Source organism: Ananas comosus, linkage group 1 (genome assembly GCF_001540865.1).
Source record: "Ananas comosus cultivar F153 linkage group 1, ASM154086v1, whole genome shotgun sequence".
Classification (NCBI taxonomy): domain Eukaryota; kingdom Viridiplantae; phylum Streptophyta; class Magnoliopsida; order Poales; family Bromeliaceae; genus Ananas; species Ananas comosus.
This window is the reverse complement of record NC_033621.1, coordinates 1,039,104-1,066,541: the sequence shown is the minus strand read 5'-3', so window position 1 is coordinate 1,066,541 and position 27,438 is coordinate 1,039,104. Positions and strand designations below refer to the sequence as shown.

Below are 27,438 nucleotides of genomic sequence, written 5' to 3'. Positions count from 1 at the left end.
AAAGTAGGCCATAGATGAGGCTTCCTCTTGGTGGGCAAATCCACATATTCAAGCATTCACACTGTACGTTGAATGTGAGATGTGCCCAAACTTTTTATTGGTGTGGAAAATGAAGGGCCTTTTTAAAAAAAAAAAAAAGAAAGAAGCAAAAACACCATTAAATTTGGATCGAATAAGATAGTAAAGAAGATATGTAATGGTTATAGGAAGCTAGGAGTTCTACTGCATGTGATTTTATGGCCAAGCACTTAGACTGAGGTCAATAAAATTGTTGGTGGAGATGGTTAAAACTCTCAACTACCAACGCACTCCAAGTCCCACTTCCACAAGTGGGAGTTACCCACTATCATACACAAACTCACCAAGCAAGAATAATTAACCCCAACTCACATTCAAACTTACTTTGGAAGCAAAATAATAATAATAATAATAATAATAATAATAGTCAATGAGATGATTTTCTTATTTTGGAAAAAAAAAACAATAATTTGGAGGTTAAATATCTTATTCTTGCTTTAAACATTTGATCGTATACTTTTTATATATCTACCAAATTCTATTTGCGTGTCTCTTAAGTAAACATGAGAGACACCAACTCACATTCAAACTTACTTTGGAAGCAAAATAATAATAATAATAATAATAATAATAATAGTCAATGAGATGATTTTCTTATTTTGGAAAAAAAAAACAATAATTTGGAGGTTAAATATCTTATTCTTCTTTTAAACATTTGATCGTATACTTTTTATATATCTACCAAATTCTATTTGCGTGTCTCTTAAGTAAACATGAGAGACACAATATTTATTTATTCATCTAAATAGCTCATCATAGTTAATATTTTATCTACGTTTTTGTTGAAGGGCAACGACGTACGTAGCTGAAGCAAGATTATGTTATTTACAAAGAAAATGTACCGAATTTCATCACGGTTCATATTTTAAACTTGACCAGATAGATATAGTGTGTATTTGTTTCATAAAAGTGTGGTTTAATTGTGATACTATCTTTTTAACTAATTAACACTTAACAATTTGAAACCTTATGTATATTAAAAAAAAAAAAATACAAGAAAAGATTAATTGTGATAACGTATGTTGTGGTTAATATGGTGGATGTGATTGATAAGAAGTAATAATATGGTACACGTACGTACGTTCAGGGGTTTATTTGTTTGCTATATCTTCGTCAAACAAAGGTAGATAGAAAATGCTCTCAAAGTGGCCAAATATGGCAAGCTCAGTTAAGTGCTTCTGTTAACCTAGACCTTGCACAAATAAGCCACTGAAACCAAAAGCACTTCTTAGCCCCAAGTTGCTACTGCGATCTCCATTAATGTATGCGTGCCCCACTAATTGCACCTAAGTGCATGTCTCTCCCTATTTAAGTCCATGGATGGTGTCCTACTGTGATCACTATGCATGTAGTAAATTAGTTTGGAGTACTACAGTGGTGCTGAGAGATCATGAAGTGCTTTTGGCTCCTGCTTCTCCATGGGCTTCTCTTCTTCGACACCGTCTCCTCGAAGACCCATCGCCATGTCTTCGTGGTGCGTGCGAATGATAAAAGCTTTTCGAACTTTATCGCAGTTTGAGATCGTAAAAAGTGGCGTACGTGAGCTTACTTCAATATATATATATATATATATATATATATATATATATATATAATATGTTTATCATTTATGAAGCTCCATATGCCTGAGTTTAACTTATTGAGTGAAGTTTAGATGAATCTGAAACATTTCTTTGCTTGTTTATTTATTTTGGTGTATATATATATATATATGGAAGAAGTGAAAGAGGTATGTATATGCATGGATATGTAATGTGGACTGCTTTGAGATGCGTACTGCAGGTAGAAGATGCGCCTTACACTCGGCTCTGCAAAACGAAGAGTATATTGGCAGTGAATGGGCAATTTCCTGGGCCCACTTTGTATGCTAGGAGGGGAGATACAATGAAGGTGAAGGTGCACAACCGTGCTAAAGACAACATCACTATCCACTGGTATACATATATTTATGTATATATATGTACAAATTATGTATGTCCTCAAACTATATATAACAACGAAAAATTGTAAACAATATTTCTTCATAACCGACCTTTCCTAGCGCAAATGTCAAAGAGTTTCGCGATTGGTATCTAAAATCTCATGTTCGAATCTTAATTGATTTACATTTTTAGCTAAAAATAAAATAAACGAAGTAGATAACATGCTACTTTTCTCTCTGTAAAAACTCTTAGAAATATGTATACGATCTGTGAACACGCAGGCACGGCGTGAAGCAGCCAAGGAATCCGTGGTCGGACGGGCCCGAGTACATCACGCAGTGCCCGATCCAGCCGGGGGACAGTTTTACGTACGCGGTCGTCTTGTCGACCGAGGAGGGCACAGTGTGGTGGCACGCGCACAACGACTTCGCTAGGGCCACCGTCCATGGCACCATCGTGGTGTATCCGCCGCGCGGATCGCGCTATCCCTTCCCCAGGCCCTTCAAGGAGTTTGTCATCGTACTCGGTTTGTAATTTGCGCGTTAATTTGTTTATGAACTTCTGATGAACTAGATAAAATTTTTGCCAAATATAGTATGTTCCTTTATGCAAACTATATATAAGATAAATACAGAAACTAAAGTGTTTGAGTGAAAAGTGCTCGAGCTTCTTATTAGAATGTAGTTAATTAAATATGGAGAGTTGGAGAAAGATTCATATATTTTACGACTATTCTTTTTGAAAATATGTCATGCGTATATGTTTGAATAATCAAGTAGATATTGATTTAGATTAATGAGTAATTAATAACCATTGTTTTTTCTCTTCTGAATTATTATTATTATTATTATTATTATTATTATTATTATTTATTTATTATAAATAGGGGAGTGGTGGGTGGAGGATGTGAATGTGGTGCTTAAAAGAGCAGTAGAGAGTGGAGGAGACTTCAACAAATCTGATGCTTATACCATCAATGGACAACCTGGGGATTTCTTTCCTTGCTCCTCCAATGGTAATTAATTTCTCTCTCTAGATCTCTCTCTCTCTCTCTCTCTCTAGTTTTTTTTTTTTTTTTTTTTTTTTTTTTTTTTTTTTTTCCCCTTGGACTTTTTTGTTTTATAGGGATCATGTCACCTTCACTAGCTACCATCTAGCAATGAAAAAATATGGTAAAATTAATGAAATTTTACCATTTTTACATTTTATATCACTAAAAGATTCCTGATATGATAGTATTATACGTGATATGCACTCATTGTTTAATTGGTTGATAATATGTAGAGATATTTTGTAAGTGGATTAGAGAAGAGTTTTTTCAACTTTGTTTTCTTTTACAATTACCATGCAAGTAGATTTTGAAGAAAACAGCTCAGAAATGGTTTACATAATTCTGCTTACCTACGTGATGATGATACATTAAATAGCTCAGAAATTATAGAAACGCGTAACAAAAACAGCTCAAAAATAGTTTTAACACTTGCAATTGCTCTATTGTAGAAACTTTCCGACTCGCGGTGGAGCGTGGCAAAACCTACCTCCTCCGTGTGGTGAATGCCGCCATGAGCGCGGGGCTCTTCCTCTCCGTCGCCCACCACCGCCTCACAGTCGTCGGCTCCGATGGGGCCTACACCAAGCCCTACACCTCCGACTACGCCCTCGTCTTTCCCGGCGAGACCATGGACATGCTCCTCACCGCCGACCAGAACCCTAACCCTACCGGGGGGCTCTACTACATGGCGGCCCGCGCATTCGACTTCCTCAACACCAGCAACATCGACAACATCACCGCCACCGCCGTCGTCGCCTACCTCCCGGGCAGCGGAGGTGGCGGGAGGCCGCTGCTTCCGCCGCTCCCGTACTACAACGATTCCAACGCCGCTACGCGCTTTAGCTTCTCACTGAGGGGACTGTGGGACAAGGAGCGGCGGCCTGTGGGCCTGCCGAACATGTTCGACGAAAGGATTGTGATGACGGTGTCCATCAACGAGCTCCCCTGCCGCCATAGCTCGTGCGCGGGACCCAACGGGACCAGGTTTCATAATCTTTATTTCTGCAAAGTTGGTATTTGCATGCGTACGCAGTTGACACTCACATAGCTTCAAAAAAAATATATGTGACATAACTAGCTAGGCTTTGTAACATTTTTCACACGCACCATTCACAACTTTAGTATTTGACATATAACTAACTCCCTATAGTACTTATTGAATTCGTAACAACATATGCTGATACATTAATCCTCTTATTACTCTCTTAAAATTCATCAAACTAGGCTCGCGGCGAGCCTCAACAACATCAGCTTCGCGAACCCCTCGATCAACATACTCGAAGCCTACTGCAGGTGCGTCCGCGGCGATTACGGCGTAAATTTTCCGACGATGCCCCCCTACTACTTCAATTTCACCGCAGACGACCAGCCGCAGAATCTGCTGTGGACGCGGAGGGCGACGGAGGTGAAAGCGGTCGAGTACGGCCGGAAACTGGAGGTGGTTTTCCAGGGAACGTCGCTGGTGCAGGGGGAGAGCCACCCCATGCACCTGCATGGGTACAGCTTTTACGTTGTGGGGTGGGGATTTGGAAATTTCGATAAGTGGAGGGACCCCCTGGGGTATAATTTGAAGGACCCTCCTTTTAAGAACACTGTTGGGGTTCCCAGGAATGGGTGGGTGGCCATCAGGTTCACGGCTAATAACCCTGGTGAGTTTGAGAAGTTTTTTTCTCTCTTTTTTTTTTTTTTTAATAATAATTAGGAATGGGTTACTTAAGGTTAACAACTAATTAATTAAAGAAACTTTCGTAGTTAATTACGTACCCCTCTAATTTTATTTTGTTAATGTGCCAGGTGTATGGTATTTACACTGTCACTTGGAGCGGCATCTGATATGGGGGATGGACACGGTGTTGATCGTAAAAGATGGGCCGAGTCCATGGGTGCAATTTGTATCTTATTAATGTAACGATGGAAAAACAAAAAAAATATATTAAAAAATTTAAAAAGATCCGTTTATGTTTTAATGGATCNCCGCCCGCCCCACATGCCCAAATGCCCGGCCCGGCCCAACTCTCTCCTCCCTCGCAATAATACCAAATCCTAATAAATAATAAATATATAAATAAATACAAATATACATACATGTATATGATGTGATGCGATACATACTCTATACTCACCGCACACATTACTATTACTAAATGGGATGATGTGAGGGTACTGTTGTGCTTAGCTAAAATGAAAGCTACAAAATTACAAAATTTTGCACTTTTAAAATGTGGTGAAATATGTACATGGGTGCAATTTGTATCTTATTAATGTAACGATGGAAAAACAAAAAAAATATATTAAAAAATTTAAAAAGATCCGTTTATGTTTTAATGGATCGGGGATATTGAACCCGACGTGAATCGAACACGCAACCTTCTGATCTGGAGTCAGACGCGCTACCATTGCGCCACGGATCCGAGTTGACAATTGAGTTTTATTTAAGCAATTAACTTTAAAATTTACATGTGAGTTCGGAATTTGGACCGGGTCGTGTCGCATTTACACGAAGCCACCCGTTAGAGAAATTGGGCCCCATTTTGCCTAAACAATTAGATTGAACGAGCAGCTCCGCTAGAAAGAAAAAGATCCAATTAGGATCTGATCGGTCATATGTGTCGTAAACCACTTATTAGTTTCGGGTCGGATCGGAGTTTGACCGAACGGGTTTGGGTTGAGTCCGCTAATTCCCCTCTATAACTACAAAATCTCAATTCTCCCCGAGCCCTCGACTCAGTTAGAATCTTCCAGAAGAAGAAGAAGAAGAAGAAGAGGAAGGGCTTAATACGAGACTATCGACCTTCTCTGCATCGAAGCGACAACAATGGCGACGGTGATGCAAAAGATCAAGGACATCGAAGATGAGGTAGTGCTCCCATCTCCTCCCCACTTCGGCGTAGAAACCTAGTCCCAAACCCTAGCTGTTCCCGGATCGATCCATGTCGAAAGGCTTTTTTTTTTGTAATATATATTTTTAAATCAGAGATTGGAACGGTTTCTTTTCGAAATCCACGTCGCAGGGGATGTCGAATGGAATTTTGTGTGATAAATATGGGGAATTGCTTTGTTTGATTAGTTGTAATTTGTGAGAACTGGGGAAACAAAGTTTATGTACTTGTATTGTGGATTCTTATAGATTTTAAGGTTCAATTTGGTAGGTGAAGTACTTGTTGATGAATTGATAGAGTTGCGGTGAGAAATAGTGTGGAGAAAGGCGAATGATCTATGTAGATATTGTTTGTTTTATATGTGCTCTCATAGTTAGTTTTATTAGTAGCATTTAACAAATTAGTTCTAATAGATGAGAACACCTAGTTAATTTGTATTTATTGCACAAGGGTTTAATCGATCCTCAGATGAATCTAATTTTGTTAGAGATTTGTGGAACTCGTATGCTTGATTGGTTGCAATTTGTGGGAACCAAGAAAAAGAGTTGTATGTGAATTCGCATGATGGATTCATACGGTTCTTAAGGTCCAAGTTGGCAATTGAGGCACTTTTTAGTCAATTTGGTGGAACTATAGTGGCAAATAATGTGGACATTCATGAAAAGCAGATGATAATTACAGTTATCATTCGCCATTCTATCTATATATGCTCTCGAAGTTTGTTCTACTAGTAATGGTTATGAATTATCAATATGTCTTGTACGTTTTTTCTTTAATTCTTTCTGTTAATTTCCAATTTTACATGATTTGTTTCTCTATTGCATTTTATTGTGGGTCGTGGAACTAATTGTATCTTCGTTTTTTTTTTCCCTCTGGTAGATGGCAAGGACACAGAAAAATAAGGCGACAGCCCATCATCTTGGTCTTCTTAAGGTTCCTTTTATTATCTAATATACTATAACAGATGTTTTTTCTGAGCTAGAGCATTAGAATTTCGAACCACCTGTTAGTGTTTATGTTTGCCTCCTCTTGACAACCTATCAATTTATTCGTCAAATTTTAGTTTATACTCTCCTTTATTGATGTGATTATTGTTTCTACTACAAGGCTAAACTTGCAAAACTACGTCGGGAGCTGCTGACACCTACCTCTAAAGGTGGTGGTGGTGCTGGCGAGGGTTTTGATGTTACTAAAAGCGGAGATGCACGCGTGGGTCTTGTAGGATTTCCTTCTGTTGGAAAATCTACACTATTAAACAAGTTAACAGGCACTTTTTCAGAGGTCAGCCTTTATAAAACTCATCGTGATATTTATTTATTGAAACAAATATATTTATATTAAACACGCAATGAGAGCGTTACAATGGGTATTTGCTAAGGTTTCTTTTGAACTCGAAAAACGTTTGTTGTAATTATTTTGCTACAGTAGGTTTCTGCAGTACTATCTGACTCCATCTTAGTGTGGTTAACAGGTCGCTTCTTATGAGTTTACAACTTTGACTTGCATTCCAGGAGTTATTGTGTATAGAGGAGCCAAAATTCAGGTAATGCTTGTTATTTTCACTAGCCATTGACTATGGAAATTTTGAATGATGGTTGAGCTGTCATCATTTAATATATGTATTTTTTTAATTTCCTGAGAAATAACCAGTAATCATCTCAAATATGTAATTCTGTTTTCTTTTATTTCAGAAATTCTGAAATTTGTTTTACTTATTTTTAACCTTAATTTCTTTTTCTATTTTAGCTGTTGGATTTGCCTGGAATTATCGAGGGTGCAAAGGATGGAAAGGGCAGAGGCAGACAGGTACTGAAGTGGTACATACATAGTTATTTCCACAGTATACGTTTTGAACTTTGATAGGTTAGAATATTGTAAAAGTTTTCCAGTTTGCATATTCCATTTGTTTCAAATATCTACTTGGCCGAAGTGTTGTAATATGAGTTCGATGATAGTCATTGGAAGAAATAGAATTTACAGACCATCTAATGTATAATTGAGTGAAAAAAAAGTCAGACTGCTTTGTAGCATGTTTTTCTCATGTGTGATCATTCTCCTTTTTCCTCTTAGTTCTCACTTCCCCTATCCTTTTCAATCTTTGTTCTCTTTTTCTGGGACAGTTGAGTTGACAGCTGGCAGCCACTGGTTGGCGTCATACTACGATGGGGCCTTCCTCCCATTTCACATGACCATGTACTCCTAAGATAGTAGGATAGAGGAATTAAACATTAACAAATAGGACATCCAAAGGTTGGCCAATGTAATGTGTACATTTCATATTTGGATAGATTTAATTGCTCTAATTTTGCGATGCAATGAAGCTTGAATTGTTTGAAGTTTTTCTGATAGTTGTAGATGTGCTTTTCTTATATTTCTAGCAAGCTACCCAGATAAATTTCAAGTGAAATAATCGATTTGATTTTCAGGTTATCAGCACAGCTAGGACATGCAATTGTATTTTGATTGTCCTTGATGCCATCAAACCAATAACTCACAAGCGCCTTATCGAAAAGGAACTCGAGGGATTCGGCATAAGGTATTTTGACTGTCACATCGTTTTACTAGAAAGTTATCCTTTTTCTTCCCCCTGTTAAAGTGGAACTTCTGATGCCTACAGAGTAGAAACAAGATAAACAGGACAAAGCTTCCTGGCGATGGCTGTAGTAATATTGATTGTTTTACTGTAATTTAAGTGGTTTATCGAGGATAGTAGGTTCCTTTGTGGGCCCAAACAAGCTATTGTAAACAGTGATAAACACGAATAGTTTCGTCAAAAATTTATCCAGATCCCCTCTATTGTAAACTATTTTGGATAGACTTGCCTTTTTCCTTGAATTAATACCCCTTAAACTTTTTCGTTTTGATTCAAGTTATTCTGTTGAGTGATTTAGGGATTCTGTTGACATTTAATGCCTCCACCTCCTTTTAAACTACAGAATTGTATGTTCAGTTAAGATTAATGGCTAACAGTTGATTGGGCCAGAAACTTTTAATGGAAATTTTGTTATCTATGGACTGTTAACTAGTCTTGTATTTTGTACTTTTATTTTCTCTTGGATTTACTCCACTAACTAGCTTTCGCAAACTTTAACATATACCAATTTTGACAAAGGCAGGTTGAATAAGGAACCCCCTAACTTGACATTCAGAAAAAAGGACAAAGGTGGTATTAATCTCACGTCAACAGTGACAACCACACACCTGGACCTCGAGACTGTGAAGGCGATTTGTAGTGAATACAGGATACATAATGCTGATATCAATCTTCGATATGATGCGACTGCTGATGATCTGATAGATGTTATTGAGGGCAGTAGGATTTATACTCCTTGCATCTATGTTGTGAACAAGATTGATCAAATCACACTGGAAGAGCTGGAAATTCTTGACAAACTTCCTCATTACTGTCCAGTTAGGTAAATCTGGTTCTCTATCTTGGCATCATGAATTTAATCCTGGAAGTTGGTGTTGGAGCTGCTGAAACTTGGTCTGGCTGTGCTTCTGCTTTTGTTTCTGTTGCAGCTACATCTAGTCGAGTTTCTAGCAAATTAGAAAAATTTGGATCTTCTTTTGCAGCAGGAAGCCAAGATCGGACTCTGAGCCCTAACTTAGAGGTCCATTTTGAGCTTCTGCTCCAGCAGGAAGCTCTTTGTGGGATATTCATAGAAAAGCTTTTAGTTCATCTTCGACCCTTTCGATCAGTGATTTCCACTCTGGCCTGATCAAATGGCCTTTATGGTTGTGTCATCCATAAGAAAATGTATGGAAAATTTATGCTATATGTTTGGCACTAAAATGCTTGTTCTGTTTTGTTTTAATTGTCGATAGCGCTCACCTTGAATGGAATCTCGATGGTCTATTGGATAAGATATGGGAATATTTGGATCTCACACGGATATACACAAAGCCCAAGGGAATGAACCCGGATTATGAGGACCCTGTGATCTTATCATCCAAGAGGAGAACAGTTGAGGACTTCTGCAACAGAATTCACAAAGACATGATGAAACAATTTAAATAGTAAGGGCCTCTTATAGCTCATGTTTGTGCACTTTATACCATCAACTTGAATTTGAATTATACTATTGCTGATTGAAATGTGCAGCGCGCTTGTTTGGGGTTCAAGTGTGAAGCATAAGCCCCAGAGAGTCGGCAAGGTATTGTATTACTTAGTTGCTTACCATAGCTCTTAAACGTAAGTTGATGTTCGCATTAACTTTCGAAGATCTCTTTGCAGGAACACGAGCTCGAAGATGAAGACGTGGTTCAGATTATTAAAAAGGTCTAATCAGCATTGTGGTACTCTCAAGTCTCGAGGCACCAGCCCTGTTGTTTGTCGCTTGGAGGGGTAGTGGATCTACATGCAAAGTTCTTTCGCGGCTAAATATTTTAGGTTTTCATTTCTGTATTTGGTTTATATTAAGGTTTTTATGTTCTCGATCTTGTGTAAAATTCTACTTTTTGCTAGCTAGGCTGCATCGAGTATGATAACCATTCGGCGCTGGAAAGTAACATATTAAGTTATTTGAACTTTTGTAAGATGCTGATTTTGTGCTAGCTTAGGGAGACTACCGGTGTACTTGCTGGTTTTTCTATAAGAATTTGTGGAAGTATACTCCGACCTAATTCTGGGTTGTGAATTCAAAGACATGTTTGTAAAATAAGATCCCAGCTTGTTCCGTGGGGTTTTTTTGATTTGTTTGCATTTGTGTAGTCACTCTCGTAGTTATGTTGTGTTTGTTCGTGCTTAAGTTGTTTTATAGCATGTCCATGGCGAATTTTCTGTTGCGAGAGCGATGAGGTTCAAAGCAGAAGTACATATAATATATCTGATTTGATAATATTAAAAATTGTTGTGCATATAATAAAATTTTGCTTAATTTGATGTTATTAATGAAATATTTTCCAACTTTTGAGCTCGTATAGGCATTAGAGGACGTAAAAGAGGCAATTGAATGGCCCAACGACTATTAAAACAATTTTTTTTTTGCAAATTATTATGTGAAGGCCATATAAGTTGATATCGTCACCGCAGATGCAGAGTTTCAAAATCAGCACATAGTTCAAAAGACCAATTCAGTTGCTTTTAAAATTATATTATTCCAATTCCAACTAATTAATATTTAGAATACTCGATTCTTAGTACCATTTGGATTATTATTGCTACTATTATTATTATTATTATTATTATTTTAAGTGTATCTACACTAGCTTATGCATGATTCATTTTCTTTAAGCGACATGGTTAGCTCAGTGATACGTCAAGAGGCCGCGCATGTAGTGGTTCATTTTTCATGTATTTTACAATTCCAAATTGAGTTGCGAATCTCAGACTATGAAATAGGATAATAACAAGTTGGTACGTATCTAAAGAAATATCCAAACAATACAGCTGAATATAATGTAACTTGTAGTTCCACAATTGTTCATAATTTAACTACAATTAGGGCACATAACACAAATATGGAAGTAAAAAAAAAAAAAGAAAAGAAATCTCAATAATCGCACAATTTTTAGCTCATTTTATCACGAATTAGTTGTAGCAAAACACGACAAAAATAAGCATCAGTGACCGCTAGAAATTAGAATTAGTCAACAATTAGTCATTTTTATCAAACTCTTCCTTTATTATTATTTTTTCTTTTTTAAGTTTTTGTATACTTAGCCTAAGCTTGTTAGTTATCTTTATATATATATATATATATATATATATATATATATATATATAGAGTCCGGCTACTATGCTATCGGAAGCACGGAGCCTTCTGTGCTTCCAGCTCGTTTTCGATGTTGCGACTTTCGAATCGTCGATCGGCTCCGTTAAACTTGATCTAGAGTATTTGGAGTATCTAGAAAATAAATTTTATTATTTTTCGATACCATTTGCCTAGTGATCGAATGGGCTCAAAATCAACAAATTTCAATGGCCGTAGTGAGCCGTTTGCAAGTTTAACGATGTAGAAATATCCAAATCACGTGAAATTTTGATAGAAAATTTTTTATACTATATAAAACAAGATCAATATCTTTGATTTAAAATTTTAATGTCATATTATTATATTTTGTAAGATTTTTATTTTCAGCCGTTGATTTTGAGCCCCTTCGTTCACTAGGCAAATGATATCGTAAAATCATAAAATTTATTTTTTAAGTACTTCAAATACTCTAGATCAAATTTAACGGAGCCGATCGACGATTCAAAAATCGCAACATCGAAAACGAGCTGGAAGCACGAAAGGCTCCGTGCTTCCGATAGCATAGTAGCCTCACTCTATATATATATATATATTAAAAAGCTTTGCATTAATGGATTCATGTCCACATCAGAGTTTTTTTTTTTTTTTTTTCTGAAAAAAAGAGCTTAGGATAGTTTAAAAATGTTTAGCACGATAAAAGGTCGAAGCATGTTCTTAATTTGGCTGGTGCGAAATTCGAAGGGTTAGGGACAAGTTACGTGTTCTTAATTTTTAAACCAGGATAATTAAGTATTGGATTATAAAATGCTTAAATTGGATCCCTTCGTTCAGTAAACAAAACCACGTGGCCAATGAAATTCAACACGTTACTGTTTCATTTATTTATTTATTTTTTATGTATTATATTATAATAATTCAACCTCCACGTGTCAAACCATTAATAAATTGTATGATAATTTGCATGTCCGTGATTTAAATTATTCTATTTTCTTCTTTTTGCCCCTTTTGGCTCTCGGATGTTCCTATTGTGATTGATTTGTAATTCTTTTTAATTGTTGATTTGATAAAAACATTCTTGTTAATCATCTAATATTACTAAATCAAACGTTTCACACTAACTAAAAATTTATGCGCAAAATTTAATCGCTTGAATAAAACAAATAGGTTAGTACCATCAGAGAGTAAAATCAACCAATAATTTTAAATTGCAATTAGAAAAAAAAAAAAAAAACACTTAGGTAGATAATTGTTCGGTTCACGGTTGACATGATGAACCGGTTCTACACTGTAGTTTCAAATCGCCATTTATTTTGTTATTTTATAATTAATTTCGTCTCCTTTATTTTTTGAATTATTTTATTTTGTATCTCCGCCATTTTTTATCTCTTCGAGGAACTCGAGGTCTCATCCGGGTACTTTTCTCTAAATTTTGATCTCGTTTATGTATTACCCTTCCTTTTACAATCGAGTTTTGTTAGTATAATGTTGAGATTTGATGATTTGAGCGCTGTGTTGTGATTATTTAGCTTCGGAGTTTGAATTTGTTTATAGGTCTTCTCTTAGATCTTATCTTAATTGGAGTTTTTGAGCCTCCCAATCCTTTAATTTAACGAAAAAAAAGGATTTTTGGCTCAATTTTAGGGGCTCTTTTACATGATTTGCAATTGGAATTTTACACAAGGTTGTGTTTAAAGAGAAAATTTACTATGTTTCGACTGTGTGGTTGCCTACTTGAGTGGATACTTCATAGTTTATAGATTAAATCTAGCTAATCTATGAATAATCTACTTCATAGTTTATGATTTTTGTATGTTATCTACTTTGTGTAATCATGTTTAGGTAATATCCCTTTCCTTTTATCTTCAAAATGTTTGAATATATGCAATGATATGTGTAGTTGAACATGCTCTACAAGAGATCTTAAGGTAGGTAATTGATGTATAGTCGAGTTGTTTGATTGTGTTGTTGGGTTCTTTGTACTTGCCTATGATACAGGGTAGATGTTGCTGCTAGGAAGGTGAGTTTCTGTGATTTGTCATGGGAACAATAAAGACATTATTGTTACTGTTGGTAAATCTCCTATTGCCAATATTGTCAACAATTTCTCTGAGGTTATACTTAACCTTCGAGTTTTCAATTGTTAGAGTGGTTTAGATTGACTCCCTTTAACTTTTCTTTGAGCTTCCATTGAAACCAAAGAGTTTTACGCCTACATTTGATCTTCCGAAAATCTCTTTAATGGCAATTCAGATCAAGAGTCTGTAAGACATTGGCACAGCTTGTGTACTTCATCTATTTGATCTGTTTGTATATCTTATTGCCGCAATAGCAGACTATTATTATGTTTTTAAGCTCTTTGTGTACATTAAAAACCCTCGTATCCATGCGGGGCGCTATACATACCAATCATAAGCTTTTTATGTAATTGGTCGAGCAGGGGATGTTGTTTTTTAGCATACTATGTGCACCAGCTCGTACTTTGCTGGTGCTCAATAAGTGTACCTGAGCAAATCAAGCCTGATTCAGCTTGGTTTTTCGGTTGGTCGGATCAGGTCTGTCTATTTTTGTTGGGTCAAGTCAGATTGCAAAATATTTGAATCCTGAGAAATCGTGTTGGGCCTGGGCAACCCGGGATTTTATTACTCGTCAGACCTGGCCTGACCTCCTTCTGTGTGGTATATATAATCCTGTGTCACTCCAAGCTGAGGACAGACAAAATTAGCTTGGCTTGAGATCATTCACGGGTTTTGCTTAGGTTACTAACGAGAACTTATTGCTTGGACCTTGTCCATGGTGTCATCTATACTGCCTAGCTTCCTATCCTCCGCGCCATCTCTTTTTCCAATCCCTACCACCGATCTGTGCAGGTTTTTGTAGGTTCTATATTTATTTTCTTTAACTGGTGGTGGAGATATAAATTAGATGTTTGATAAATAGCAGATAACATAGTAATTTATAGGACGAATACTTCAATTGTTCTCTGGTTTGCTCTTACAGGCCGAGTTCTATGTCTATTTTTGATCTTGCTAACCATTTTATGGCTGCTCCATGTGCAAATTAGCTGATATCTTGGTAGTTGGCCGTACATGTTCACTCTTTTCACTTGATTTAGAAATTTTGAATTTCTCTATCATTTTTCTCCAGTATGCAACCAGAAAAGAAAAGAAGTAAAGGAACAAGCATATAAGAAAGATTACAAAATTCAGCTGATGCCTCTTTTTCTCAAATTTATGAATGTTCCTGATGAACATGAATATATATATATATATTTGAGAATATAGACCGACATGAGCTTACTATTTTGCCATTCTTTGTCACCCTGTTACTTTTTGTTCTTGCTGCTTTTACTTTCTAGATTTTAGAGAAAGTTTTTATAAACAGTTGGATGCCACTGTAAGAATGAAACTGCTGACACGCTTGCAGTAAACAAGCAACTGATATAGTTATAGTGAAATATTATTATTCTTTCTTTTATGGCTTTTTTTTTTTATTGGTTATCTTGCTTGTAGGTTTAATGAAGTTCGGGTTTTCTTCAACGAAGAGTTATGCGTGCCACTTCAAACTTTCTTACTCTGCAACCTTAGCTGCTCAACCCCTGTACTGTTTTTATTAAATAACATCTGAGACAAGGGGGTTCAAAGAGCCTCTGTTTTAGAAAGACAATACGTTACAAAATTCAGGCCATCATGGACAGGGCGGATACTTCCGGGTTTGTTAGTGGTGGAGGCAGTCAATTAAGTTTCCATGCATATTTCCATTTCACTTACTCTATACTTCTTAATGTTAAGTTGTTTAGAACAAAATACTAGCTGGCAAAATTGACTTACCTTGTGCCCATTGGTCTCTTCCTCCACCTTCAAGACCTCCCAAAACTTCACTACATTCACTGACTCTCATGTTCATTAAGTATGGAATTCACGATAACAGATCTCTCGGCAAAGGGCAGGAATCCTATCACCCCTATTTCAACTGCAGAAATGAAAAACAGTGGCAACTTAGATGACACAACTTTTTGCCTAAGCTTATCTGAAAAACCCCGCAGAACAGCTTATTCGAAAAGCAGTTATCTCCCTTCTTCTCATGATGATGGCTGCCAGTTGGTCCTTGGACTGGGTCCGGCTCCTGCTTTCTATAGCAAATCTAAAGAATCTGCTTCTTCAATAAGCCAAAGTTGGGATTCTGATTCAGATTGTGAAATGTTAGAACTTGGATTATCCCATGGAAAGCATCTTCCAGTTCCAGTTGTTGACGAGTGCTCAACTTCGGCGAAGAGGAGTGCAGGAGGGTACATGCCCTCTTCGCTCTTTCCTCCGAGACTCGAGAACTTCTCCAATTCTGAGGCCATGCCAAATCGTTGTGTTCAAACCAATCTCGGGGGTAATTTAAATGCTAATCGCCATTGTATGATTGATTATACAGCTGGTATTGTTCTCGGTTCCCAAGTTCGTCAGAATACCAAACACCAGTACCCAAAAAAATGCATGTTTCAAGGATGCTCGAAAGGCGCACGCGGGAAATCCAAGCTCTGCATCGCCCATGGCGGCAGTCAGCGGTGTCAGAAGCCAGGGTGCAACAAAGGCGCTGAGTCCCGCACGGCCTTCTGCAAAGCTCACGGAGGAGGTAAAAGATGCCAGAAGCTCGGTTGCATTAAAACTGCAGAGGGGCTCTGTGCTGCTCCTGCATCACAGCAGGAGCGGGAAGCCGGGAAGAGAGAGAACATGATCGGCCTAGGTCTGTTCCATGGGATTGTCCCACCTTCTACAGTGGGAAGCAACGCGGATGAAGAACGCTCATCTTCATCGGTGACTTCTGGTTTAAATGATAATTACACAAACACCTCTGCAAAGGTTTGGGAAGGACAGCTTCGAATTCCTCCTCAGGTATTGGTTCCCACTTCTATGAAGACCTCATCGTCTCGATTGACATTGACGGGTATCAAAAGAGAGGATCATTTTAAGAGCTTCGAGATTGTTGCACCCGAAGGGAGGGTGCATGGCGGAAGTCTTATTTCTCTGCTAAAAGGAAGCCCCACAAATTCCGCCGCTGACGGGATGGAATGATCTGCGCCGGATCGACGCTCTAAGAAAATCCATTCCAGAGTTTCGAGTGCCTATGTTGTACTTTACACATGTCAAATTGTGTGGTAATGCTGTGTTTATCCTATATCCTCTTTTTCGGTCATTTGAGAGTGATTGTGTTTATTTGTTTCTCTTCTCTTTTCTTATGACTCGGGAAATTGCGAAGCTTCAAATGCTTGTGATTTAAAAGTGCTTTATTCTGCTGTATTGTGTTATTATTATATATATATATATATATATATATATATATATATATATATATATATATATATATATATATAGGTATATTTTTCAAACGCATGTTTCCATGATGAAACGTGGTGACAACTTGGAAGATGCAGAACACAGTTTTGTTTTATCTCCAGATGACTCCATTCTTCCAGGGTGTAGATTTGTACATCACCCACTGCTGATTCTGCATTATGCGTTGTTTGTGTTATTATATCATAATCCCAGCTGTAATCTCTTCCTCTACTCTGCTTTCATGCTACATCATCATTAAATACAAAATTTGCGATATCGCATCGCAATCAAGGCGTGGCAACGGGGCCTGTTTGTGGGGAATCCACCTGTCCTAACCCGCCCAGAATGTGGCGGGTATCAGCAATGAGATTTCGCAAACCCGTAGTTATTCGTCTGGAACGACGCTGAAGCTGTCTCATCTGAATAAGTACAATTTATCAAATATTTTCAGAAATTCTAGATCTAGTGGTTTTAGTGGGAATCAGGTATTAGTTTTTCAGTGGATAAGTAAGTATTGGACAAAAATACAGTACACAGAAAAGGCAAAATCTTTCTTTTCTTTTTCTTTTTTTTAAATTTCAGCACACAATGCTGTAGCTATTATAGCTGAGCCCACTGTAATGGATCTGAATATTCCAAGGAAACTATGAATGGTTCTGGTCCTGTATCATTTATGATGTTCCTCAATTTGTTGTTATTAGAGACAACGTTAAGTGGTGTCCTTGCACTGATTTAGTCGTAGGTGCTACAGGAAAATATAGCTATTTAATAAAGAGTAAAGTTAGAATATTTATAGGAGTAAACAAGAAATTTATTTTTACTTCGTTTTTGACAAAGAGGCATCTGAATAGATGGATATTTATTTTTGCGTCGTTTCTGTCAAAAAGATATTTGAATCGATGATCGATATTGTTAAACTTAGTCTATATTATTAATAAATGCTATTTTTAATAGTTGTTTTTGTACATGCGGTTGCAGATTAGCTTACCACTGCTTTGTATATCTAAATATAAATTCAAGCACTTAACATGCAATATCTAATCTGTTATACTTTAAAATATTATTTTTTTGAGTGAAAATTATAAGATAAAATTTTTAAATTTCTCGTGAATCATAGGTCAATTTGAGATATTAACTTAATAACCATGCAGAGTTTATCCCCAAATGGCACAATTTAGGCACAATTTTTAATATAAAACTTTAGCTTGGAAGAGACTACTAGTTACGATAAGGACATTTGTATAATTAAGTACTCCAATTGTCTTTGTCTTGTCCACAAAATGACCATAATAAATAGCAAAATAAAGGACATTTAATATTTACATATATCTATGTGGCCAAAAGTGAGTGGGGCTACTATGCTGGAAGCACTGAACTTTCCGTACTTTCAGATCATTTTCGATGTTACAATTTTTAAATCGTCGATCGGCTCCGTTAAAGTTGATCTAGAGTATTTAAAATATTTAGAAGATAAATTTTATGATTTTTTGATATCATTTGCCTAGTGATCGAAGGGACTCAAAATCAATAATTTTAATGGCCGTGGTGAGTCGTTTGTAAATTTAACGGTGTAGAAATATCCACATCACGTGAAATTTTGATATAAAATTCTTTTTACTATATAAAATAAGATCAATATCTTTGATCTAAAATTTTAATATCATATTATCACGTTTTGTAAGATTTTTATTTTCGGCCGTTGATTTTGAGCCCCTTAGTTCACTAGGCAAATGATATCGAAAAATTGCAAGTTTTTTTAGGTACTTCAAATATTTTAGATCAAGTTTAACGGAGCCGATCGACGATTCGAAAGTCGTAATATCAAAAATAATTTGGAAGCACGAAAGGCTCCGTGCTTTCAGAAGCATAGTAGCCTCACTCGTCAAAAGTTGATGATCAACTTTTTTATTTTAATATATTTAAATTTTAAAAAATTATAAATTTTTTTTAGTGGAGGAGTATAAATCATACATCCGCTTTAGAATGGTACAAATAATAATTTTCATCTATTAGATATTTATTATAATGCATTTAATGGTGTTATGGACCAAATAAAGAGAAAAAACATTTCTGAAAAACTGAAATTCATAGAGACCCCACTCAACAGTGTGCCATTTCAAATTTTGAATAAACAATTATTTTAATTAAAGTTATCCTTTTAAATTAAACTAAGGTTTTTTTTAAAAAAATTAATAGCTCCATTAACTATCATGCGTTAGCAGTTGATAAAATTCACAATAAATTGAATAGTATCGTACTAAGATTTAACAAAAAATTCAATTTAACTAATTTAATTAATTTTTAATTAAATAAAAAAGTAGTTGTTGGATTTAGTTCTAAATATTCTATACTTGAGGGGTCTCCATTAAATAGAAATTAGAAACTTCTCTATTCTTCGAGTCCCCTCCTATCCTTTACACGTTTTCCCCCACCCAAAAAAAAACAAAAATATCTTCTTTTTCGATCTCCTCCCACCACAACTCAAACATATTTCCGTAAAATTTCATACTCCGTTTTTTAAATTTCTTTTTTTATATTTTCAGTTATTAATTTCTTTTGAGTCGACTTTTCGGTTTTTTTTTTTTTTTTTAAATTTCCAAACCCTAAAAAATTCTCGCCGCTTCATTCGTCTTCTTCGGCGCCCCCGATTCCGAAAACGCGAATCGGAACCCTGGTTCGCGCTAGATCTGCGAAGAGGGGGAGCGCGAGGGATCGGAAACCCTAGCATGGGTTTTTCGATTTGATCCCTGAATCCTCATCCTCTTCCTCCTCTTCGTCGTCGTCGTCGTCGAAATTGCTCCTTTGAATCGGCGATCAAAAGGAGAAAAAAAAAAAAAGAGGAGGAAAAATGGTGTTTTGGGAAGGGTACGTGAGCGACGAGACGATGGGGACCTTCGCCCCGATCGTGGTGTATTGGGTGTACGCTGGGGTGTACCAGCTCCTCCCACCGTTGGATCGGTATCGATTGCACACGAGGAAGGAGGAGGAGCAGAAGAATCTGGTGTCCTTATCGTCCGTGATCAAGGGAGTTCTCCTTCAACAGCTCGCGCAAGCGACAATCGCCCAATTGCTCTTCTTGGTGAGAAAACCCTAGAATTTTTTTTAATGTTTTCTTTGCTTTTTTTTGGTTGTTGTTGTTCTTATTTTTGGTTGAATGGTTTCGTTGTTTAGCTAATAAAGGGTATATTTGAAATTGGGATAAGGTTTAATGAGAAGTTTTAAAGAAAAAGTAGGATCTAGCGTTGATAATGATTTGAAGTGACGAGTGAAAAAAGTCAATTTTGTCAGGAAATAAATGCATGTTATTTCTAATCTTAGACTTTTGTGCTTTTTTCCCCAACTTTTTTTTTGTTGTCTTTGGTAAGTAACATTAATCCTAGTATAATGGGAAATAGGTTGAAATGGAAGAACTATTAACGGTAGATTTTAATGGGATTTATCGAGCTTTTCGATGGGATTTATCGAGCTTTTCGATTCAGTCTCCTATTGAGGTTAATGATTGAACTGGTCTTGACGGATTACAGTACTAAGTGTTATATACATGAATATGTTTTTTATCATGTGGTTTTACAATTTGGGTTCTATCGTCCGGAGAGTAAGATGATTTCGGAAAAAAAAAAAAAAAAGAAGAAGAAAAATCCAGTTACTTCTTACATGGGCAGTTGGCCTGTAATGATACCTCTTACTGTATCAGCCTGCATCACATATTTGTTGAAGTTCATAATGCTAGACCTACTGATTTGCCCAGGAAATGGGGCTCATCAATTCTCAGTTGTTACTTCTGATTATGGCAGCCCTTCAACCTGTGACCTATCAAATTAGTAGTGAAAAGAAGCATGTGCTGATTATGCCATGTAAATTCTGTCCATGCCAAAAGAGGAAATGGATTAAAAGACAGACAGTTTTTGCTGTCGGGAAGATGGTCGGAATGTTTTCAGCATAGTATGTTGTGATTCTTGGTAGATGAATTGGATGGTAGGATATGATCAGGTGTTTCTCAAGGATTAGATCTCAGACATACTTTTGGTCCAGTATGGTTGTCACTTTTCATGCATCATTAATAATTTTACGGATAGTTATGTTCTTTGACTGTTTGAATGTATAATCCGGTTTCTGAAATCCACCCTCCTGTATTGGTGATTAACTAGAAAACTCATTTATGAGAAATTTGACCACCCACTTTTGGGGGTAGAGGTGCGAAGATCATGATAGAGATCTGAAAGCTTGGTTTACTTCTGCTATTTTGAAGATTCTGATTACCACAATTGACCCTCTTTTAATCTGAATTTTTGTTTACATGAAGTGCATGATGATTCTAAAACAACAAGGCTCTTTGTTTTCCATGGACATAACTTCATCATCATTTCGATCCAACTTTCTCCTTTTGTTTCAGGTAACTTCTGATTCAAGTCCAACGGGCACCATAGCCCAACTACCCGTTCTAATCCAGCTGCTCCAAATTATCGTGGCGATGTTCGTGATGGACACATGGCAGTATTTCGTGCACCGATACATGCACCAGAATAAGTTCCTATACCGCCACATCCACTCCCAGCACCACAGGCTGGTCGTCCCTTACGCGATTGGCGCCCTCTACAACCACCCGTTGGAGGGTCTTCTTTTGGACACCTTCGGCGGTGTTATCTCTTTCCTCGTGTCAGGAATGACGGCTCGGACAGCTGTATTCTTCTTCTGTTTTGCTGTCATGAAGACTGTCGACGATCACTGCGGCCTCTGGCTCCCCGGTAATATATTCCACCTCTTCTTTCAGAATAATACTGCGTATCACGACATCCATCATCAGCTGCAAGGGTCGAAGTACAACTACTCGCAGCCGTTCTTTTCTATTTGGGACAGAATATTGGGGACCCACATGCCCTACAGCTTAGTCACCCGCAAAGAAGGGGGGTTAGAGGCGAGGCCACTGAAAGAGTAGCTTGAGCTCTTATCCGTATATAGATTACTCAGACTATGAAGAGTTTTCAAAGGGTACCACTTCCGAGTCCGAGGATTGAAAATTTGGATCATCAACTCGTAATCAACGGAGTGGAAGACGGTTCGAGTTATGGCGAGATATTGGAGTGCTTATTTTACTAGTTGCTTATTCTCTGCTATTCGGAGAAGTGCCTTTTAGGGCGCTTGTTGTTAACTGCTGCTCGTTTACGGTGTTTCCTTTGATTCTAGAGGTTTTTGTTTTGCAATGTAGAGTTTGGTCATGCGCAGCCCGTGCAGATTTATGAACTGAACCTGGATGTCGGCACTAATGTCTGGTTTATTTGCTGAGTATGATTTCATCTGTTCTAATGTACTTGTACGTATTGCTTGCTGTATAAAGTTACTTTCGCTTTAGTATAATATTTGCGATTGGTTATACTGTGGCATTCCTTAATGCATTTCTCTCTTCTTTTTTTTTTTGGAATTTTATGTTGCCCTTAACCTCTTTGTTCTGCAAAGTGGCTTTTCCCCTGGATGTTGGCTAGTTGGGTTACCAACAAACCCAGGAACTTATGTATGCTCACAATCATTGGGTCTGGTGGATAATCACTGCCTATGCTACTGTAGCAAACTCTACAAAGAGGTTCTCTTTTAGATTTCACTCAAAATGTATTGAAACTAAGAATTCGAGAGACACACAACACTGTTTATGACATTGATTGAAACTACTTTCACCTTGCAGAACCTGCCAAGGAATCTAAACTCCTTATATGCATGCACCTTAAATCAGTCCATTTCTCCACTAATTACGGCCGAAAAGCAGAGAGCATATCTCGGGGAAAAAAGAAAACGAAAAAAAAGCTTATGATAGTTTATTGAGCAAAAGATTATGATTGTCAACAACCACTGAGGACAGATGAGAACATACCGAAAAATCATGATGTTTGGGGCGTTGCAACAGACTTAATCAAGGATTTTTTTTTTCTAATTACCACTATTAATAAAAAAAAATTATCATCGGATAATAATTTATTTTAACATCCAAACTCGCCCAAGGCGTCTACATACACCCTAACGTGACACAGCGAAAGATACGCGGAGTATTTTGAAGACATAGTTGTCCAACCTGATGCAGCTTGTGTGATACAAGATAACACGTTATGTAATTATTTCACTCTTTGATAGCTATTCAATCCAATTGTTTTTATCTTGAGAAATAATAAAAAGTCAAACAGCCACCCCAGCATTTGAAGTTGTCTACTAACAAATAATTTATTTATTGACACTTCGTTTCCAACTAATGATATTGACATTTTTTTTTTCTTTCTGTAGCACTAATAAATGGAACTATTAGCAACCACCGTATCAATCTTAAAAGACAAAATTTGGAATAAAAAAAAACCAAAAAAAAAGGGCATAAAACAGTAATTTTCCAACTGGTTGATCTCAGAGAGCGTAAAAGAGTGAATTTACCACAAATTGACATAGCAAACTAAAACAACAAAATTTGGAACTGAGAAAAAAAAAAAAGAAGAAAAAACAACCAAGAGGCATAACGCGGTAACTTTTCCAACTGGGTCATCTCAGAGAGGGAGGAAAAATAAATAAAATTCCACATTTTTTGATTAATTATATTCATATTAACAATTTCTGTTCCAACGATCACCATATATCTAGATACATAAAACAACGAATATATATAAAGAGAGGATACATACTCCTTTTTTATTTTTTTATTTTTTCTTAATTATCCTGAGAATAGAACTCTATGATCTCCTTCAAATTAAGCACAAACACAGAAGAAGAGGAATTGGAGCACTCGTTACAGACCAACCACAACATATGCTCAAAGAGAATCGAATCCACATCGATAAAAATCGCACCTTTACCCTTCTTCAAATCCCACCCCTTCCTCTTCCCCTCCCCGTTCCTCACCATCTCCATCAAAACCCTAAACGGGTCCTTCTCGAGAACGAAGGGCTCCACCAGGAACACCCTCCTCTCCTTCCCCACCACCACCCGCACCGCCGCCGACTCGTCCTCGTCCGACGAGTCGTGACCGTCGATCGGGCCGTAGCCGAGGCGAGGGACCGAGGAGGGCCATCGGATGAAGACGCAGCAACCCATTTGGGGATTGGATTGGGGGTGATTGGTTTTTGAGGTGAAATGGGGGAGGAAAAGGGAAAACGAGAAGGGGTTTTTGGTTTTTTCTCTCCTTTGGTTTCTCTCCTTGTGTTTGGAGTTTTGGAGCTGAGACTCTTGTGGGGGACTTTCAACGGTCGGCTGCTATTTAAACAGTTTGAAAGGGTGGGAATGGTTTATGTAATTTTACTTTTTTTCTTTTTAAATTGGTCTTATTAGTTGGCAGGAGAGCCGTTGGATTAGGCAGAGGGGAGCGTTTTTTTTTTTGTGTTTTTCTTTTTAATGTTGGTTAGTTTTGTTTAAAACTATTTTAATATCAATCATGTTTGATGTTATTAATGCAGCTAAATTTGATATTTATAAATAGATTTGTTGAACTCAACATTGATTTGTTGTATGCCCACAATAATAACAGATTCATTTTATTATTTTTGGTTTAAAACGAGGATAACCAAATGTGATGGATCAAAAATCACACTATGATTAAATGCATTAGGTAGAACCAAATAAATTGATAGTTAGGTAAGAGCGGAGAGTCAAGTGATGTACGAATACTGTTCGTATACACACTTCTCTAGAAGACGCAGACACGTAAATTTATGATTATTAGTTGATACATACCTATTATTATTATTATTATTATTATTATTATTCATTATGATTATGAGTTTCATCTATCACCGATCATGTGTTGCCTCCACCCATTCACAGTTTATTTATTATTAGGAGGCAAGGAGTTAAAAGCCAATCACGTATTTTAGTAGTCAATCAAAAAGTTTAGAGAGCCAATATCCAAAATACATCAAAAAAATATCTTGCAAAATTATTTTGAGAGGGTAACTACCATGCACCGAAAAGAAAAAGTCGGAGCTTCTACTGCAGTAAAAAAAATAAAATTTTAATTTAAAAAAGCAACTTTTAAATTGAAGCTTCTAACATTAATTATAAAGATAATTTGAGTATTTTCGAGAGAAAAGGGTTATTTTACTTTGCAGAAGAAAAGGTCAAAAGTTTAGGTAAGGAATATAATAGCTAGAGGGGGTTTTATAAAATTAGGAGCCTTGTGAATTTGTGATGGGCTCAATAGACTACACATACATTAGGTCGGCAATTAATCCGCGTAACGCCGCCGTAATTGTCGCACCCACTGGCCGGATTTAGACAACCAAAATAAGTCAATGAGTCACACCCAAATATGTATTCAAATGATGGGACTCGATAGCTAACCTCTAACGTTCGTTCTTAATTTTTGGTTTGAGTAATGTTATGCTTGTTTGTAATCCTATTGGGATTGTCGAAGATCAAGAGATGATAGTAGACTATAATTTACGAAAGTAAAAGAAAGACTATTATAACGAAGATAAAAGTTGCTGGCGCGTCCATGTTTTGCTAAAACTCATTTAAACTTTCTCTAAAAGTAAAAGCTTATTCGATCAAATGAAGATTCAAAGGAAAGAACTCACTCTGGACAGATGTCCGCGAAGACGGGGAGCCGCCGGCGCGAACTGGGGCCGTAGAGCACGCGGGTTATGTACGTGTCCTCTTCCTCAGATGGCGGCCACGCGAACGTTGAATCCGGCGGTGGAAGAGAGGCATGGGGAGTTGGCGCGAGAGAAGACTCCGCCTTCGATGTTAGGATGTCGGGTTTTGATGCAGGGGGAAGGGAATGTTCGCCTGTTTGTTTAGGGCTGAAAGCGGCAGGTCCCGGAGGAGCGGGGGCCGTGGGTGGCGCCGGTGGGAGGAACCGGAATCGGGGGCCGTGCACGCCGGAACCGGCGGCTGGGACTGATCTGATGCTCTGCCTCTCCAACTGTTGTAAGGTAATGATTCAAATGAAATCAAGATGTATTGATTCCTATTGTAGCTGGAATATATTTGTATCTAAGAAATTTTTGCTTGGTATATGCATGGAAAAATGGAGTGTAATGGATAAAATTGGTTTCGAAAAATAACTTAGATTATTTTCCGGAGAGTACCTCAGATTTTAGCTTCATAGGTCGAATCACGCGCAGTTCCTCTTTCCCATGAGCAAACTGCAGAATATGAAACAAAGAAGAGATATTGATGCTTTAGTCAAATGCACAAAATTTCAGCGAGATTTGTAACTTTGACTACCTAAAAAGCCATTATTACCCCCACCCCCCACAAGATCAGTATTTCCCTAATACGATTCTAAGCTTGTGAGCTTAGGAATAATAGTACATCAACCGTGCCAACCTTTTTCTTTTTTCTTTTTTTTTTTTTTGAAGAAATTGTCTTGGCATGATGACAATTTGTTATTCGAAGTTTAAAATATCTAAATTTATCAACTGTATAGTACATTTTTCTGCAAGGTAAGTGAATAAACTATTTTTCCGGTTTGTAATTGAATTGGTTGCAAATTAATGCCTTTCAATAAATTTTGGCCAAACTTCTAACTAGCCTTAATTCGTTGACCGACAAGTTATAATAAGAAAATCGCCACCGAAATTTTTACCAGATCATAAATTACCATACAATCATATAACATATCACAATCTGAACTTCAAACAACCTAGCTAATATCAACATGTTAAAATAATATTTAATCCTCTAATGCGAGAGAGATGTGTTCCCGACAATAGGGCTAGCTGAAAAATTCAAACAGATGATTACAATGATTTAACTAGTCAACTTTGGATGAAGAACTATATTTACGATGGCTAGAACCTCTTTCTTTTTTATTTTCTTCCTAAGAACAATTCCAAGTCCTCTAAAATTTACTCTTCGGCGCTGATGCAGGGGCTATGTGACCAAATTGTATTATTGACATAAAATTAAGCCCGAGACATTCTCTATCTAGTGCTAACATTAAACATTCACGAGTCACATTAGAGAAAGAGAGAGAGAGATGTGGTACCTGACACTTGGAGCCGTAGCGGCACGTGCCGGCGTTCTCCCACGTGCGGCAGATCTCGGTCTTGTACAAGCTGCTGCTGCTACCGGGCGAGGCGAAGTCGGGGGCGAGCGATCGACCGGGCCGGCTCGAGCCGGGCTCGCCCACCAGCACCCCGTCCATCACCAGCACGTCCTCCTCCACCTCCACCTTCACCGGCGCCGCCGCCGCCGCGCCCCTGTACCTCCTCACGTTCTCGATCACCGGCCCCAATGGCGGGGGAGACGACGATCGGAGGCGGAGGAGCCGCTGCAGCTTCCTCCGCACTGCTGAATCGGAGGAATCGGCCGAGGTCGACGACGACGAGGAGGTCAAGGTGGAGGCGGAGGAAGGGGGGAGGCGGAGGCGCGATCGGGCGTAGCGGAGGACGCCGGGGTCGAGGTCGCCGGAGCCGTCGCTGGAGCCCGGAGCGAGGAATGCGGCGGTGGGGGAGGGCGAGGAGAAGCGGCCCCGCCGCACCGAGAGCGAGTCGAGCCATAGATTCGAGGCGGCGGCGCCGC

General features: G+C 37.7%; 6 protein-coding genes and 1 non-coding gene across 7 annotated transcripts; 4 read left to right on the top strand and 3 right to left on the bottom strand.

Moving 5' to 3' along the window:
• Positions 1,238-4,955, top strand: LOC109715024 (putative laccase-9). Its single transcript, XM_020239811.1, has 7 exons — positions 1,238-1,552; positions 1,861-2,012; positions 2,282-2,526; positions 2,887-3,015; positions 3,501-4,035; positions 4,276-4,700; positions 4,846-4,955. Exons 1-7 carry the CDS (start codon positions 1,469-1,471, stop codon positions 4,953-4,955), a joined length of 1,680 nt encoding a protein of 559 aa, XP_020095400.1. The 5' UTR covers positions 1,238-1,468.
• On the bottom strand, positions 5,391-5,462 carry TRNAW-CCA. The gene has a single exon. It is a non-coding gene; the product is annotated as a tRNA-Trp (tRNA).
• Positions 5,775-10,631, top strand: LOC109721233 (developmentally-regulated G-protein 3). Its single transcript, XM_020248715.1, has 10 exons — positions 5,775-5,908; positions 6,810-6,863; positions 7,038-7,211; positions 7,402-7,473; positions 7,677-7,736; positions 8,357-8,466; positions 9,047-9,346; positions 9,759-9,950; positions 10,036-10,087; positions 10,168-10,631. The coding sequence occupies exons 1-10, from the start codon at positions 5,867-5,869 to the stop codon at positions 10,216-10,218; spliced, it is 1,107 nt and encodes a 368-aa protein (XP_020104304.1). The 5' UTR covers positions 5,775-5,866; the 3' UTR covers positions 10,219-10,631.
• Positions 12,936-16,905, top strand: LOC109721226. Its single transcript, XM_020248704.1, has 2 exons — positions 12,936-13,038; positions 15,136-16,905. Exon 2 carries the CDS (start codon positions 15,535-15,537, stop codon positions 16,684-16,686), a length of 1,152 nt encoding a protein of 383 aa, XP_020104293.1. The 5' UTR covers positions 12,936-13,038; positions 15,136-15,534; the 3' UTR covers positions 16,687-16,905.
• On the top strand, positions 19,387-22,318 carry LOC109721237 (sphinganine C4-monooxygenase 1-like). The gene is made up of 2 exons (XM_020248728.1): positions 19,387-20,026; positions 21,341-22,318. The coding sequence occupies exons 1-2, from the start codon at positions 19,796-19,798 to the stop codon at positions 21,881-21,883; spliced, it is 774 nt and encodes a 257-aa protein (XP_020104317.1). The 5' UTR covers positions 19,387-19,795; the 3' UTR covers positions 21,884-22,318.
• LOC109721280 lies at positions 23,484-24,640 on the bottom strand. The gene has a single exon (XM_020248794.1). It carries the CDS (start codon positions 24,007-24,009, stop codon positions 23,626-23,628), a length of 384 nt encoding a protein of 127 aa, XP_020104383.1. The 5' UTR covers positions 24,010-24,640; the 3' UTR covers positions 23,484-23,625.
• LOC109721255 (mRNA decay activator protein ZFP36-like) lies at positions 24,780-27,246 on the bottom strand. The gene is made up of 3 exons (XM_020248752.1): positions 26,903-27,246; positions 26,001-26,057; positions 24,780-25,834 (listed from the first exon to the last, which is right to left on the bottom strand). Exons 1-3 carry the CDS (start codon positions 27,059-27,061, stop codon positions 25,484-25,486), a joined length of 567 nt encoding a protein of 188 aa, XP_020104341.1. The 5' UTR covers positions 27,062-27,246; the 3' UTR covers positions 24,780-25,483.

What these genes read in the sequence shown, in the direction of transcription:
- LOC109721233 (XM_020248715.1), top strand. Translation starts at nt 5,867, where the DNA reads ATGGCGACGGTGATGCAAAAGATCAAGGACATCGAAGATGAG. An exon ending in CTCGAGGGATTCGGCATAAG is followed by an intron (nt 8,467 to 9,046) that starts GTATTTTGACTG and finishes TGACAAAGGCAG; the next exon opens with GTTGAATAAGGAACCCCCTA. An exon ending in ATGATGAAACAATTTAAATA is followed by an intron (nt 9,951 to 10,035) that starts GTAAGGGCCTCT and finishes TGAAATGTGCAG; the next exon opens with CGCGCTTGTTTGGGGTTCAA.
- LOC109721237 (XM_020248728.1), top strand. Translation starts at nt 19,796, where the DNA reads ATGGTGTTTTGGGAAGGGTACGTGAGCGACGAGACGATGGGGACCTTC. An exon ending in TCGCCCAATTGCTCTTCTTG is followed by an intron (nt 20,027 to 21,340) that starts GTGAGAAAACCC and finishes CTTTTGTTTCAG; the next exon opens with GTAACTTCTGATTCAAGTCC.
- LOC109721280 (XM_020248794.1), bottom strand. Translation starts at nt 24,009, where the DNA reads ATGGGTTGCTGCGTCTTCATCCGATGGCCCTCCTCGGTCCCTCGCCTC.
- LOC109721255 (XM_020248752.1), bottom strand. Translation starts at nt 27,061, where the DNA reads ATGGACGGGGTGCTGGTGGGCGAGCCCGGCTCGAGCCGGCCCGGTCGA. An exon ending in GCTACGGCTCCAAGTGTCAG is followed by an intron (nt 26,058 to 26,902) that starts GTACCACATCTC and finishes CATATTCTGCAG; the next exon opens with TTTGCTCATGGGAAAGAGGA. An exon ending in CTATGAAGCTAAAATCTGAG is followed by an intron (nt 25,835 to 26,000) that starts GTACTCTCCGGA and finishes ACCTTACAACAG; the next exon opens with TTGGAGAGGCAGAGCATCAG.
- LOC109721226 (XM_020248704.1), top strand. Translation starts at nt 15,535, where the DNA reads ATGGAATTCACGATAACAGATCTCTCGGCAAAGGGCAGGAATCCTATC.
- LOC109715024 (XM_020239811.1), top strand. Translation starts at nt 1,469, where the DNA reads ATGAAGTGCTTTTGGCTCCTGCTTCTCCATGGGCTTCTCTTCTTCGAC. An exon ending in GCGGGACCCAACGGGACCAG is followed by an intron (nt 4,036 to 4,275) that starts GTTTCATAATCT and finishes TCATCAAACTAG; the next exon opens with GCTCGCGGCGAGCCTCAACA. An exon ending in GTTCACGGCTAATAACCCTG is followed by an intron (nt 4,701 to 4,845) that starts GTGAGTTTGAGA and finishes TTAATGTGCCAG; the next exon opens with GTGTATGGTATTTACACTGT.